The sequence below is a fragment of the Pezoporus flaviventris genome, unplaced genomic scaffold (genome assembly GCF_033815535.1).
Source record: "Pezoporus flaviventris isolate CSIRO_AGI_PZ_B2104156 unplaced genomic scaffold, CSIRO_AGI_Pfla_v1 ptg000007l, whole genome shotgun sequence".
Taxonomy (NCBI): domain Eukaryota; kingdom Metazoa; phylum Chordata; class Aves; order Psittaciformes; family Psittacidae; genus Pezoporus; species Pezoporus flaviventris.
This window is the reverse complement of record NW_026892555.1, coordinates 15,721,027-15,738,242: the sequence shown is the minus strand read 5'-3', so window position 1 is coordinate 15,738,242 and position 17,216 is coordinate 15,721,027. Positions and strand designations below refer to the sequence as shown.

Sequence of the window (17,216 nt, the reverse complement as noted above, 5' to 3'; positions counted from 1 at the left end):
AGCCCTGCTTCTACCAGTGACAAAGGGGGAGATAATCACTCACAACTTTGCAGTCTTCTTCAACTCCTTTGTCACAGAAAATACCCATTCTCTATCATATGGCTTCAACTGGCTATGCTACTTGCATGGCTATGACACTGCATAGGAATTAATGGGTGTATATTATCTGTTTTGAACTAAACTAGGAAATCCAGACTGAAACAGAGAGACTATTCATCTTCACTGCTTTTAATTTATGTGACCATCTTCAGATCCTATGTTTAGTTCTGATCTCCATAATGGAGGAAAGATGTAAATTAAGTTGGAAGCATTCATAAAGAAGTCACAAATATGAAAAGAGGCCCATATTTCCCTTTAAATTAGGGAGTTCAATGCATATAGCTTATTAGAGTGAAGATTAAGGGACAACTGAGTTTATAAATACCTTCGGAATGACCAGAAATGTTGATTAAGGGCACCTGGGTTGGGGATATAAACTGCAAGCAAGGAGCCATGCGCCAGGCATAAGTATGAAGTTCTGTAGCAACTTAAACCAGTATAATTTCAGGTCACTATGTTCCTGTGCTCTCCTGTACCCAAAAAGGCACTCTCCTGCTTCATGCCCCCTTTTGCACCAAGTAGTGCATAGCCAGATATAATTAAACCAATACAAGGATCTGACCAAGCTGAAAATTACAGCCTTGAGAGTTCCTACTCTTTCAGTTACCGGAACATTCTCTCAAAATCCATTTTCAAGTCACACATTTCTAAGGGCTTCTCTCAAAATTTAACTCATTAGAGATCCTTGTGAAGAGAGACTCAGTGAAGTAACTCAAAGATGAATAATTTAAAATCTAATTTTTTTTTACTTCCAGAAGAAGTTGAATTTGTTTTTATTGGAATGAGAATAATTATTTTAGACCGGATATGTTACCACAATAAAAATTAATATAGGATAAAAATAGTTTCTAAGAAATACTATTTAAAAATCAGATTATGTACTAATAAGTCAGCTTCCTTCTTCGCCATACTATACCTCAATAACAGTAACAAAGTTAATTTCCGTTAGCAGCCTACAGTCTTTTTTAGGAAAGATTGATCTTGTTCTACCTTTTCTGTGACATACTCTTTCTGTTCTTGTAGGGGGCAAAAAAGAGACTGAGAGCTCTAAAATATATAAGCTGGAGTGTTAGCAGAAAATGGATATTTTTTAATTAACTTTGGGTTTACAAATGCCAAGAAAGAGTGAAAATGATATTAACTCCTTTTTTCCTTTCTCTTGGTCTCAAACTACTTACTATGGAAAGATTAATCCTGTAATTTATCAGATTTACAGAAGAAAGATTAGACACATTTTCTATAGTTATTTTACTTTTATAAGTAGATTTTAACTACAGAGTTTAATAAACACATGCCCGTCTCCATTTTACCGTAAACACACCCATAGAAAGAAAAATGTGTTAAATACAGAAAATACTTTTAAAAAATAATTCTTTTCAGAGCAAGTGGTTTTCATTTTACAACTGGTAAAAGTTAATATTCCACTGTTACTTCCTTATAAAAATTAAAATTATACTATTTGCTACTATTGGCATATAGTTTAAGTGACTACTAATGCAGAGATGGCATGAGCAGCCTACCACATGCCCGAAGTCTGGAAATTATTTAAAGGAACAGAATTTAATCCTGATAAGTATATTCATATAACACTGAAACACTAAACCTGAGTATATAATTCTCATAATAATTTCCTGTCGTGGTTTAAACCCAGTCAGGTAATTCGTTCGCTCACTTCCCCCCCCCTTTCTTGCCCTCCCCCTGCTCTCGGAGGGATGGAGAGGAGAATCAAAAGAATGCAACTCCCACAGGTTGAGATAAGAACAGTTTAGTAACTAAGGTATAACACAAATCACTGCTGCTACCACCAATGATAATAATGATAAAGGAAATAACAAGGGAAGAGAATACAACACCTCAGCACCAGCCGACCGATAACTCGCCCCCCCCAGCCCCGACCAAGCACCGACCGATACCTCCTCCAACTCTGCAGTTCCCCAGCCCTTCCGGCTAACTCCCAGTTACCTCCTGGGCATGACGTGCTGTGGTATGGAATACCTCTTTGGCTACCTTGGGTCAGCTGTCCTGTCTCTGCTTCCTCCTGGCTTCCCCTCCTCCCTGGCAGAGCATGAGGCTCACAAAGTCCTTGGCCAAACCAAAACATCGCTATCAGCTCTGTTCCCGAGCTGAAAGTCAAAACACTGCACTGCACCAGCTACCAAGAAGGGGAAAAATGACTGCTACTGCTGAACCCAGGACATTTCCATAATAAAAGTATATAATATTTGAGAATATCTATTTATACACAGGCCTAAGTTTTTATCCAAGAAGACTGCCTTAGATTGTCCAATTTTATTTCTTTTTTTTTCTTATCACTAGATTTAGGCTTGACACCATTGAGCACATCACAGTGAAACCATGAAGAAGTAAGCAAAACTTATAAATGTTAAAATTACATGAAGCAGAAGAAAACATAGAGCAAATGTTACAACTTCTGTTAAGAAAGATGGATCCAGCATCTTACTTTCCTTACAACTGATTTTGTATTTCAATAGTACTGAATAACTGAAGAATTTCCAATATATAGTTATAATAGTAACACACCACAGCTCAACATTTAGTTTGAAATGATGAGTGGTAGCTATAGAAACTAAGGGAGACACTACATTTTCCTCATGTTTACATTCTGCATTTGTGAGAAAAGACACAGGGATGAAGTAGCTAAGATAGAAGGTCTGGGTGGTGAAAGACAATATCAGAAAAAGAATGTTTACACAGTAATCTGGTGGCAGTTCAGCTCTTTCCTATTTAGACATCAGTATTCGAGGTAAGTCTTAGGAAATATTTCTCTGAAAGACTGACAACCTAAACCAAAACAAAACAAAGGTAAAAAAAAAAAAAATACAGATTGGGAGGCGAACTACAGTGCCATAAAATTAGAAAGCCACAGGGGGATTTAGTCCTGGCAATAATATGAAAATAATATTAATTATTAACATTCCTTGGAGAAAGACATGGAGTCCGGGTCTCTCAGTTGCCAAGCTCACTTAATCTCTTTTCCTCTTTGTTTAATGGATCCTTTTTTGTTTGAGTTTCGGGGTTTTTTTTCAGAGTACAACATCTTCAACATTAATAGAAACATCTTCACTCTTGTATAAACTAGAATGCTTCAGGTACCCATTAGACTTTTCAGAATATCAAAATATCCATCATCTCTTGCCTGTTTTGTCTACTTGTCAGCATGGAAAAGTACTCTGATACCTCTACCACCAGTAAGGTTAAAAAAAGGGAAAAACACATCCAAAAGTGTGAGGTGGGTCAGCTCTGTCTGAAGGATATGATGGTCCTCACGACAGCCACTCTCTTATCCCCGTGATCCTCTCTACACACAGTAGCAAGCCTGACACTGCAGACATTCCCTCTCCTTCTTTCCTTCCAGTTTCCCCAAGGGACAACTTGGCTAAACCCAGTCCTGCTGGGATGGCAAAATTTAAATTTACATATGTTCCCAGGAAAGTTTCACATTATATTTTGCAGTGTTATTCATGCTGTGGGCTTACGTACTTCATCATCATGCCCACCCTAGCTGGAAATATATCCTGCCTGGACTTCAGTATGGGATAAATGCCAAATAACTCAATAGCAATGTAACACAGGCAGTTCTTCATATGTCCTTCAGAAGAAATGTAACAATTTTGCCAGGAAAAAGTAATGTGAATAAGTGACAATGGTTTTTAGCACTGGAGAAGATATTTAACGTCACCTTCAATTATTATGCTGTCAGTAAATGCAATGCCAAGTAGTAAATGTGGAGTTATTTATGGTTTTGATTAGTTTCAACCTTTTCACCTTGCCCAGGATAGAAGCAAATGAAATACACAGAACTACATTTTAATGGGAAACTCTCTGTTTCTGTGTAATAGATAAATACAAAAGGTGACAGAAGATGCTGGTTGCATTTCCAAAAGTAGGTAGGTACAATTCAGAGTGCACAAGATAGATGCCTAGGTACTATTTACTGCAATTGCTCTGAATGGCAGTCTAGAAATTTCTCTCCCCTTGGCTGTTAGTTGAAAGTGTATCTACCAGAATATAATTAATACGAACTATATACAAGCTTATACACAAGCATACCAAACCAGAGTAACCAACAGTATGTAACTATTCTTTTTACCTTGTAATGGTGTAGCAAGGCACAACATTCAAGCATTTTACATAAGCAAGTGAACAATTTGATCACCAGAAGAGCAAAGCTAGACAGGTGTAGTTGCATACAGAAGGCTCCCAAGTAGCAAAAAAATTGCTCAACACAAGATAAGTGTAAGGCACTGCAAACAGACCAGACATCCTTGTGAATATACAAGGATGACTGGTAAGCCAAAAAAGAACAAGGAGGAGACCTCCTTTTCTGTGCATAGGGAAAATAGCTTAAAATCATAAGCCATGAGAAGGCAAGAGAGAGAGAAGACCACAAGCCTATTGCGATTTGACTTCTCTTATCGAAGAGCTTGTATAGCTGCTCACGTTAACCATGATGACTAGGAGCTAGCATAGACTTGCAGCTATCAGCTACAGGGTATTACAGACATTTACAATGAAACCAGCATACGAGTGCTCAAGAGTAAGTTTTGTACATGTAATGAAGGTGATTAACATTATGCAGTATTTAACCCGCAGCACAAAGGGTGCTGTTAGCCCGCTTAGTAGAGTTCTGTTTTACAGCCTGAAATTCTCCTGATTTGGTCTTCTGAACACTCCCATTACAACAATCCCTATGATAAATATACACTTATTTTCAGCCCTAATACTGTATTTGAAAGGCAATCTAAAGACCTAAATTAGGTATTTGTAAGTACATAGGATTTGTTTGAAGTTATATTACCATAATGCCATTTTTACATACTTATACATATCTCCTAAACTGTATGTTGAAAAACAAAACACGCACATAGATTTAGAAAATACTAGTACTCACTGTTATAAGTGATGTTAAACCCACGTCCTGACATTGAATGGTCAGCTTGAAACTCCAGACGTAAAATATGACCGTTACTGGTAAGATGGGAAGGGACTTCAGCACCAGTAAATGTTCCTATTATGGGGGAATCCGGAGAGTCACCATCTTTAACTGCAAGGAAGTCAAACTGAGATTCCAAGTCAAAGTCATTAAAAGAGAGATGTATTCGACTCCCAGGGTCTGAAATTATTGTCCAGATACAGTTTAAATTATTCCCATACCCCTCTGGATAATCAGGTGAAAGAACTGTTCCCATTGGTGCAGTGAAATTGGAAAGGCAAGGAACTGCCAAAAAAGAGAGAAAGAAATTAGATAATAGAATAAAACATGTCAATGAGGACTTCTCTGCTACTAAGTTTTTGTAAGAGATCCTTAAACTTGCTAATTACATCAGCTGAATAATTCAGCATTTGTTCTCATCTGTGAAGCCAGAAAGAAGGTTGTTCTTTTTTTGTCTTCTTATTCCCTTCCCCTCAATAAAACCACCTCCCAAGCAGAGCCCCCAAGTAATAAAGAACATCCTTATTGCATTGAAAGCCCACAGCAGTCCTTAAATTTTACCCATGTTCAACAATCCTCAATCACTTGGCACCACTTATTTTCTCTTTTAGGGAACTGTTTAGATAAGCAGACCTCCCACTGAGCACATTAAAGAGGCAGAAAGTTAATAGGGCCCTTGTCATTTGTTGTTCACACAGAAGCACAAGAAAATAACTATTCTCAAAGAGACACAGTGTTGTTCTGTGGTTATCAGGGTAATATTTTATATTCAACCATTTCAGTTAAGACACACTAAATTGAGTTGCATGGATGAAAGCAACTGATTGCACTCTGAAGATATTTGATCTGTATTATTCTAGTGGAAAATTTAAGAAAGGTGTTGTCCCAAATACGTGTCACAACACCAGCTCTACTTATACTGTATATTGTAACTGAACAGAGCTATAAGTGCCCATGACGATTTAAGCGCTGAAATATGTTCATATATAATACATGGGAAAAATGTAAATAATTTAAACCCTTGATTACAATTCAGAAACTTCCAAGCTCTAAAAAGTGAATCATACATATAATATACACAGAATCCATTAAAAAAAAAAGCCAGTAATAAAGCATATATCAAATCACCTAAAGACAACTTCTTTAATAGTTGCCAGTAAAAGAAAAAAGTATTTTAGCACTTCTAGAATCTCTCTTAGTCATAATAATTAAGCAAACCCACCACTGAACAGAAGTAAATTCATCCTGTCAACAGTGTTAATTACATTGTGCCAACTCTGCACTCAATCACAAAATTATTATATGTAAGGAAAAACTTATCATAATTTTACATTCTAAAAATAATAATAAAAAATATTTGGTACATACAGATACAGATTGGTATGTTTGCAGACCACTGGTTGTTTTCTTGGCAAATGATAGATTTCTCTCCAATTAATTCAAATCCAAACTGACATTCAAACCTTAAAACATCACGGTTAGAAAATCCATCCCCTTCTCTGATACCATACAACGGTGTTCCAGGATCCCCACAGCTTTCCTTTTCAATTTCTGTTGAAATAAATAGGGAATTTATTTCTAGAAGAATAAAATAAACTCCCTGTGGGTATATGCTCACATCTAGAATATAACTATACATTATTATAAGCAAATGAAAATCATCTACATAACAACAGTTGCTGAAATGTACTACCGAGTTTGATTCTATACTTCAGCTCCTTAAGGATGAAATTATATGTAAGGATTTTAGAAAAATCAGAACTCTTTGTTTTAATAGACTACTTGAGATTAAAAGGATATATGGAAAAGGTATTACTATTTTATTTTGTTTTGCAAAATTTTAGGGAAAAAAAATGTTACGTAAAATACCACTTGTAGTACATGTGCATATAAAAACAGCAACAGAGACCAGCATCTCAGCATTGTGTGAACACTGTCCATGTTCCAACACAACGGATGAACCAATGACAGGGCAAAAAAGGAGTAAAGACACAAAGGGAATTGCACAAAACCAAAAGGAGACTATAGATAAATCTGTAAGTATATACACACATTTATATACACACACAATACACACACAGGTAAAAATAACTTCTCCAAAGAAACATTTTACCTCAGTAGGTATCTGAATGAGTCTTTTCTACTTGTACAATTTTTACAGCTATGATATTATCTCAAATTACATATTGTCTTGAACTTTCACTGGTAGTTACAAGCACGGAAGGTTCTTCTGTAAAGCACCGATACCTATATGCATTTCACAAGCTCATAAGGCAGTTTGAGCTGAAATCGTAGGACCTTAAAGATCATACAGTTCTAACCCTCCAGCTAACCTCTAACCAGTTCCAGTTCTTGACTGGCTGCATGGAAACATTTCTTCTTTATTTAATCTGATCTTCTCGTGTTCTAACTTACGCCCATTGTCCCCACCACCCTCTCATCATGTAAAGAGCCTGCTTCTTTCTTCTTAACCTCCTCATAGCTACTCAGAGGCTGATATTAGACCTTACGTCTACAGGCTGAAATAGGCCAATTCTCTCAGGCTCTCCTCACAGAGCAAGTGCTCAAGCCCCTGATTGTTTTGATGGGCCTCTACTGGACTTGTTAATCTATGTATCAAAACTGGATGGGCTTATTCTAAATAGAGTCTCATGAGGGTCAAGTAAAGAAGAATAATCACTTCCATCAATCTGTGCTCCTGTTAATCTATCTTAGGATGCCTTTGACCTTAGCTTGCTGGCCACTAGATATCAAGGCCTTTTCTGAAGACTCACTTCCCAGATTTTTCTGAGTGCAGGATTCATTCCCAGGTTCAGGATGTGGCACTTGATCCTGTTGAATTTCATAGAGCTTTTGTAGGACAAGTCCTCTGGGCTGTTTAAGTCCCTCTGGATAGCAGCACTGTTGGAATAAGTCCAGAGGAGGGCCACGAGGATGATCAGGGGACTGGAACACCTCTTGTATGAAGAGAGGCTGAGAAAGTTGGGGCTGTTCAGCCTGAAGAAGAGAAGGCTGCGTGGAGACACCATAGCAGCCTTCCAGTATCTGAAGGGGGCCTTTAGGGATGCTGGGGATGGACTCTTCATTAGGGACTGTAGTGATAGGACAAGGGGTAACGGGTTCAAACTTAAACAGGGGAAGTTTAGATTGGATGTAAGGAGGAAATTCTTTCCTGTTAGGGTGGTGAGGCACTGGAATAGGTTGCCCAGGGAGGCTGTGAATGCTCCATCCCTGGCAGTGTTCAAGACCAGATTGGCCGAAGCCTTGGGTCATATGGTTTAGTGGGAGGTGTCCCTGCCCATGGCAGGGGGGTTGAAACTAGATGATCTTAAGGTCCTTTCCAACCCTAACCATTCTATGATTCTATGATTCTTGAGGAGATTCAACTGTTTCTCCCAATTTGATGTTATCTTAAAACCTGATGAGAGTGCACTTCTTACTCTTCACATTCAATGACAAAATGGGATATCCAAGAGCAGAAATGTGTGGTACTCTTTTTGCTCCTGGCTTCCAGTACAGTATGATCCATTACCCACTACCCTCTATCCTATCATCTAACCTGGTTTTGTTTGCTTGTTTGCTTGATATTTGAATTTGTGTTTATCTGGTTTGTGGGTTTTTTTGTTGTTTGGTTGTTTTTGTTTTAGGTTGGTTTGAGGGTTTTTTTTTTGGTTGTTTTTTTTTTGGTTTGTTTGTTTGTGGGGTTTTGGTTCTTTTTTTTTTTTTTTTCATTCAATCAGTTATATCGCACAGTATTCTCACAATGTGTTCACATATCCACCTCTGGATGAGCAGAATGAAAAGTCTTAATGAAGCCAAGGGAGGCAACATCCACTCTTCTCCCCTTGTCCAGCTACATAGTGATTTCTTATAAAAGAGCAATCAACTTGATCAGTTGGGCTATACCCTTGATTAATTCATGTTAGCTATTCACAATCACTTTCTTCATGTGCCAGGAAATGGCTTCCAAGAAGACTTGATCTGTGATTTCCCCAAATACTGAAATAAAGGTCAGCCTGCAGTTTCACGACTCAAGCTTTTGGCTTTTGTTGAAGATCATACAACTGTTTTGCACTCTTTGGAGAACATTCCTAAGCTTGACAAATTATCAAAGATGAGAGAATGTGGCCTTTCAGGGAGATTCACCAGTTCTCTCAGCACCCTTGGATACAGTCTATGTTACAAACTTGTAAAGAAAATGCTGTGCTCAGGATATGAAACTTACTTAGGAATGCATTCAGCATCTACAGTTACAGAAAACACAGTACACTGGTGACAGAAATTGAGCACAGAATATATTTTTCCTTGTCTATCCAAACTATCACAAACCTCTTTGAGAAATCCTAAGTACAAAAACCACAGCAAACTTAAAATTAATTTATCATATTTTATAATAATAACAACAAATGTCCCTGTACCATACTTTGAAAATTTCTTTTTAAAGGTCTTGCTGCCACTTTGCCATGCTTCCATAAGAAGAAGAACAAGCAAACAGCAACTCTTTTGATTTTAACTCAAATGTTTTTTTCTAGGGTCATATTTTCAGCAGCACACATTTCAATTCTCAAAGCTTTCAGCTATTAATGCTATGAACACAACTGGAATGTGACAAAAAGCAAATAAAAACATTCAATTTCAACAAGGAAATGAAAAAGAGTTGAAGTTTATTTTAAAAAGACTTTGCAGTGATTTGAAACCCTTTACTATTCTGTTTAATTAAAGAAAAATCAAAACTAACCAAAAAAAACCAACAGCTAACAAAAAGCAAAACAAATATCAGCATTTCTTATTGCTTTATTTGTATTTATTTACTCAGTTCTAAGAAAAGAAGAATATAAATAATAATTTTCAAAAAGCTAAAATCCATGTTCAAACTGTCCCCAGAACACAGACCTCGAATAACAGTTAAAGCTGTCCTGAATAACATGATATCCCAAAGAAAACACAGACTCACTCCTAGTATATTCAATGTCAATGAGGCAGCTAGTGGCAAACCTAGAAAACTTGTTTTTAACTACTGAAGACATACAAAGTTTTCCTAGGCTGTCTTGGTAGATTAATACTGGCAGATTTTCCCTGGAAAAAGGGAAATATAACCCCATTTTCAAGAAGGGGAAAATGGATGACCCAGAGAATTACAGACCAGTCAGTCTCACCTCTGTGCCTGGCAAAATCTTGGAGCAGATTCTCCTGGAAGGCATGCTAAGGCACATGAAAATCAACAAGGTGCTTGGTGACAGCCAGCATGGCTTCACTAAGGGGAAATCCTGCCTGACCAATTTGGTGGCCTTCTATGATGCAGCTACGGAACTGATGGATGGGGTAGAGCAGCTGATGTCATCTACCTGGACTTGTGCAAAGAATTCGACACTGTCCCACACGACATCCTTGTCTCTAAATTGGAGAGACATCAATTTGATGGATGGACCACTCTGTGGGTAAAGAACTGGCTGGATGGCCGCACGCAAAGAGTTGTGGTCAGTGGCTCAATGTCCGGCTGGAGACCAGTAATGAGTGGTGTCCTTCAGGGATCGGTGTTGGGACCGGTCTTGTTTAACATCTTTGTCAATGACATGGACAGTGGGATTGAGTGCGCCCTCAGCAAGTTTGCCAATGACACCAAGCTGTGCGGTTTGGTTGATTTGCTAGAGGAAAGGAACACGATCTGGAGGGACCTCGACATGCTTGTGAGGTGGGCTGATGCCAACCTCATGAAGGTTTACCATGCCAAGTGCAAGGTCCTACACCTGGGTGGGAGCAATCCCAGGCACAGCTTCAGGTTGGGCAGAGAAGAGATTCAGAGGAGCCCTGTGGAGAAGGACTTGGGGGTGTTGGTTGATGAGAAAATGAACATGAGCTGGCTTCAGTGTGTGCTTGCAGCCCAGAAAGCCAGCCGTATCCTGGACTGCACCAAAAGGAGCGTTCATATTCATTTACATTTTTATTAAATTTTTCCTTTCTTTCTTTAATCTTTACTGCATGCCTTGCTTACAACATTTTTATACTCTGTAAAACTGATGTTAGCATCAGTTAATTTCTGAAGTCGAAACAGAATACTTTTGTCATCACTTAGTTATCCTTAGAAGCAGAAATTGTAGTTACTTTTTTTGGATTGCAGTGAAAATAGTGTTTAGATTTGTTTTTTTTTTTTACAGAACTTCAACAAGTTTCCTTTGAAACAGACAGGAGAAAAGAAGTACTGCTTACTGGGCTTTTTTTCAGACAATCGCATTTTAAGTAACATGATTTTTTGGAGAGACCATTATTTCATCTTGTTTCAAGTCACTAAGGGGAAAAATTATATTCATATTCACATTTTTTACTGCTATCTCTACCGCTCTTATTTCCGCTTCCCTGAATTACATTTTTGTTTCAAAAAATCCTAAGAAGTTAGGTTCAGAGCCTGGCAAAGTTTCATTTCTTGATAAACTCACTAGTCATAGAATAACAGAATAGCTGGAATGGACCTTCAAGATCATCTAGTCCAAATCCTCTGCCATGGGCAGGGGTACCTTCCACTAGACCAGGTTGCTCAAAGCCCACTCCAACCCAGCCTTGAACACTGCCAGGGATGAGGCAGCCACAGCTTCTCTGGGTAACCTCTTCTGGGGTCTTACCACCCTCACAGTAAAGAATTTCTTCCTAACATCTGATCTAAATCTACCCTCTTTCACATAATGAACTCGTAAGATTCACTTCTTAACTAAGGTACTCAAGCTTATCAAAGCACACAATACTTGTAATTTAAGATGACATCCCCTTGCTTTAGGGAGTGATGAAGCCTCAGGCTTCCTGCACCCGCTTCAGTGCCTATCTGACATCATAGCACAGTCTTCATCTAATAATTCTTGAGAAAGGAAATATAATTTACTCTTTAGGAACTTTCTATTACAATGAAACAGTTCTACATAGAGCAAGCATACTATTTGTAAATTTCATTTCATAATTCAGGTACAGTTCATTTATTTTGCAGTGTCATTTTGTAATAAACTATTTTGCTCATCAGGAAAAATTAGGTCTAGGTTGTAACTTCACCTACTTTCACATCTACACCTACAGTTCCTCATTGTAAATAATTCATTTATGATAAATAGAAATTGTTTCCCATTCTTTAAGGTTACCAGAAGAAACAGCTCAATTATTAATGCAAGAATACAAAGTAAAAAAAAACATAAAATTGGAAACTTCGGTATGAATTGCCAAATAGTAAAGGGAAATGAAAGGTATTATGAGCTTTCCTCCTGGAACATAGCTTGAAGTCCCACCAACAAAGCTGCAAGTTAGGGTCCACTGCATTAATTTTAGTTAGACTAAAAATGTCACTAATAATACATTCATTCATACACTGCATATATATAACAAAGCTTCATTTCACAGCAGAAGTTGTTACAGAGTATATTTCAGGGGAAACTATTTCTACAGGATATTGTATATGATAATAATTTGGAAAAAAAATTATTATACGTAATGACTGCCTTTGAAAAGTAAAAGTAATCTTACTGCTTAAGCACATTTTTGTACTTTATATTTTGGTAACATTCTATTTTTACATTTTTACTTATGTTCTCTTTTATGGTTTATTCTGATTTTTGAGATTTACAGTTCATCTTAGCTACAATAAAAGATGCTACGATGGATATTTCTTTTCCTATGGTCACTACCACTTATTCACAAATATAAAAGCAAGTATTGCTATTTGTGCCTAAGGAAAAAGAAATTTATGCTAATATTATTTCTGTAGATAGCCCTTTCTTTCTTTGTAGTCTTATTAAAAAAAAAAAAAAAAGAAAAAAATAGGAAAAGCACTTCTCAGCATATATACAGTTTGCTAACTGTGTCAATTATGAATCAGGAAAGATCTCTTGAAGTCTGAGGCTTTTGAAAAGGAAAACAAAAATCCATTGTTTTCAGAAATCATTTCACATAGAAGGATACTACAGAAAAAGGAGTCATGATTTCTGGTAATGTTAGAAATCTAACTTTTATTAACATGCTAACTCCTGTTGAGACTGTTTAGGATACTCATTATTTTGGAAACATGGTATGCCAAATTGATAAATTACTGGTCTCAGTTTACTGAATGGATCTTATATCTGCCAACATATTTTCTAAGGAAAATCTACAAAATGTATCAAATTGAGGGAAAAAAAATAAAAAGAAAAACAGATAGAAAATTAAGGTAACAATTTAATTTTATTTTAAATTATCTTTTTGGGTTTTTTGTGTATCTCACTGAAAGGTTCTGTAGATTTCCAATCAGTGATGTACTGAAGAAAGAGCTCAAAGCTGCAGTAGCTACCAGTATAGGGACAGCAAGATAGGAATGTTCTTTTTTGTCTTACCCTCTGTCTCTGTGAAGGACAAGCACATTCTGGAGGTGAATAAATGTGCCTTGGGGAAAAGAAATGGTCACTTACTACACAAATGCATTTTGACAGAATCGCACTGAAGTTAGTGCTTGAAGGGGTAACTTGTCTATCTTTTCTCTCCTGTAACTCAAGGAAAACTGAAAGATAAGAATGTGATTCTTATAAGGGAAAACAATTTTGAAAGAAAAGAGATCACTGGTCCACAATGGAAAAATACAGTACTGAAGATTTGCTATCACTTCAGCAGAGGCTCACAATCTATAGTACTTCAAGGAAATACCAGGCAAAGACCAATCATTGTTTAACAGTATTTTAGAATAATGCTTGTTTGTTTTTTTCTCTTTTCCATTAATTAAATCAATGGAAACATGACATGAGATTTGTTTAGTCGTTAGTAAAACTATATTTGAATTCATTACACGCTATTTGTTGCAACAAAGCATACTGGACTACCTAGATACTAGTTTGTGAAAAGAAGCAGAGTTTCAATATGTTATTTAAAAAAGAAAAAAAAAGAAGAACATACATGGCTGTTTGATATTTGAATTTGTTATGTCAAAAGTTACAAATATTCACCATCATACATTGACACAATGAGAGCTTGCAAGATAATGGGGGGAAAAGTCTATATAATCCCACTCTGAAACACAAAGGTATGTGCAATTTTTATATACATTACTGACTGCATATTACATATCTCATTTAGTTGTCAAATCGCCATGCCAGTGTTTCCGCTAAAGGACTTGCATATTAAAAGAGCTAGGAAAAGATATCATTATGTACTTGTACAATTTTTGCTCTCAAAGTACAAGGAACCAGCAATAGTATAATCATCTGTATTGGGACAAGGTTTTGTTAGCAGGGCAGCTACTAGAGAGACTTCTGTAACCTGCTAGAAGCTTCCCCCATGTCTGACAGAAATGGGGAAGAGTGTGAAGAGTCCTCCCCTAAAGAGGAAGGAGCAACAGAGACAACATGTGATGAACTCACCACAACCCCCGTTCCTCATTCCCCAGTGTTGCAGATGAGGAGGAGTTAGAGAAAATCAGGAGTGAAGTTGGGCCCAGGAAGAAGGGAGGAGTGGGGGGAAGGTGTTCTAAGATTTAGTTTTATTCCCCGCTACCCCATTTTGATTTGATTGGTAATAAATTAATTTTCCCCCAGTTGAGTCTATTTTTCTCTTTACTGTAACTGGTGAGTGATCGTGATCTCTCCCTGTCTTTATTTCAACCCATGAGCCTTTTGTTGTATTTTTTCTCTCCAGCCAGTTGAGAAGGGGAGTGACAGAGTGGCTTTGGTGAGTACCTGACATCTATTCAGAGTAAACCCACCACATCTTGGACATTAGAACTGAAGTCATAAGAGAAAAAAACACTCAAAAAAGCAGCAAGCAGGAAAATAAAAATTAATGACTTATGAATCAAGAACATATCTTCATGTCAATTAGGATGATAAATAATACAAGCAATTGGTAAATTATGCTATATGTCTTCACAGTATATATAGTCAATAAAAGGAATCTTAAAGACACATAACAAGACAGTTATGGACTGATTTCAGCAAGATCTTAGGCTACCCTTATCAACTTACATGGGAAAAGACTGGAGGTTTGGTCACATTTACATGTAACAGGGATTAGGTATGGCTATGATTGGTAAACAAAACAGAAAGTAATTTGCATCACCTAACAGATGATACCTTCTCCTAAATATTATTATCTTTATAAATAAAGGAAGCAGTTTTGTCTACTAACTGTTAAAGCATGAGCATTTTCATAAAATCGGATGGATATTTATTTTCAAAATAACCAGAGCCCATTGTCATGTGATTGTCAGTCATATTTTAAAGGTTATCAATACCCTTACTTCAATCAGATTTTTATCTACAGATTCCATATCTTGGGAATTACTAATGTATAAAGAATTTCAACCTTAACCACGATTCTTACCCAAAACAATTAGCATGATTTGTTTAGCCTCAATTCTGATCACAATAGGTTTTGTACGTGTTTTGATTTGTTTGGTTTTGTTGGCTTATTTTCCTAAAAGAAAGACTTGCTCTTACTTGTGGTGTGCCTATTTTTCTACCAAATAGTAAGTCTGAGAATAGGGAATGACTCTTTCAAACACAAACAAGTTGTAATAATGTCTGTATCAAAAATGTGAGAAGGTGCACTCCACAGGATCTACGCTTGTGCCTGACTGCCCTAAACGAGAGACCCATCGCAGTGCGTAGCAGCAACTTCTTTGTGCTCTTGGGTTCCCTTACAGAAGAAGCAGATATGCAAAGGCAGGAAGGGAGAGGAGGAGCATATAGAATCAGTTTTGTCCCTGTATGAATTCACAAGATATTCATTGTATAATGCGTTATCCATCCAATGGTATAGAGTCAGTCAGTGAAATAGTGAAATTTGGAGGGGTGGGGGGAAGGGGGAGAATAAATCTATAAAAGAATCACAAGGTACTTCTCATTTCCTGATCATGTAAATTGATCATCCAGAATGCGGGCACTTCACAAAGAAAAAGGCATAATTAATCGAGGGAAAGTAATGGGGCTAAGGTCACTTTTGGGAAAGTCAGACAAAGTTCCTCTGAGGATGCAGTGGGAAAGCAATGGCAGCCACCATTGTATTTTATGTATATCACAAATGCTCAACATTTCTAGTATAATGAAAAACTAGTTGCATGACTATAGATTTTTCAGAGGGACAGCAGTTATACCTGCATGTTTTTTATTTTATATATTACCTAACATTTTTTACTATAAGCAGAAAACATTTCATAATCTATTATGTATTGTAGGTACTTATGAACTTTATGGATATATATACTTTCTTCTTTTCCTATTCAGCGTCATTTTCTTTTAAAGCTGAGTTATTTACTAGTCAACCAGCAATAACCTGCACCAGCTAATGAATGAGCTTTGTGAGACTCTACATAATAACTGCACCTCCAATAAAATAAGTTGCTCTCTTCATTTGGGTTTAGAAAATTAACTGTTCTGTAGAACCTTATGCACACAGTTTAATAGCACCATGGGACTTCTCATTCATATAAATGTACACAAAACTGGGGTTCAAGTACATATATTTTTGGAGGGAAAAAAAAAAGCCCAAACCAAAAACATTGTACAGACTAACTGCAATACCACAGCACTGGTTAAAAAAATAAATATTTTCATTTATTTTTGCTCAAATACCCTCACCTGTAAGCTGTACATTTCTTGTCTTTATGGAATAGCTTTTAGAATATAATTCAGGACAGTACTTTTTCCACAACCCTTTAAAGCACATATTAAAATTTACAGACACGAGTCTATAACATAATTTAAAAGTTCTGGTAGAGCAGTACTATCTGCTAAGTTTTAAATGCCTTTTCTGTAACATTCAACCAGGCATTACCTTTACCTTGCTGGCGTCTCCCATTATTCACTTTGGTTAAAAGCTATTTAGAATGTCCAGAAGTCTACCAAGTTAAATAGCTGGGGCATTAATTTCAGCCAAAAGCATAAATAAAAATATCTAAATTCTAAGATAAAGACAGAATTAAAAACAGTCTGTGTAGTGAGGTTTATCAGCATGCTTAGAAGTATTTAGAACCCACAGCAAAACAGCTTACCCTGTAAAAAATATCGAGTCCTATTTTACCAGAGCACATAAGAATGCTTTTGTCTTTGAGTATAGGTTTTAGGGCCGAAGTCAATTTTAAGTACTACCCATAATAAAAATACTGTCTGATTTAATGCCTGAACTAATGAGAAAATATAGCTTAAAACACAGAAAGCTCCCAAGATAA

At 36.8% G+C, this 17,216-nt stretch overlaps 1 protein-coding gene across 3 annotated transcripts in view; it reads right to left on the bottom strand.

Moving 5' to 3' along the window:
• The window catches only part of CSMD3 (CUB and Sushi multiple domains 3), a 601,317-nt gene that overhangs the window by 269,446 nt on the left and 314,655 nt on the right, over nucleotides 1-17,216 (bottom strand). For all 3 annotated transcript variants that reach the window (XM_061447844.1, XM_061447845.1, XM_061447846.1), the window contains 2 exons: nucleotides 6,422-6,604; nucleotides 5,012-5,338 (listed from right to left, as the gene is read on the bottom strand). In XM_061447844.1, coding sequence (XP_061303828.1) covers nucleotides 5,012-5,338; nucleotides 6,422-6,604 — 510 coding nt within the window. The remainder of the gene's footprint in view (nucleotides 1-5,011; nucleotides 5,339-6,421; nucleotides 6,605-17,216) is intronic.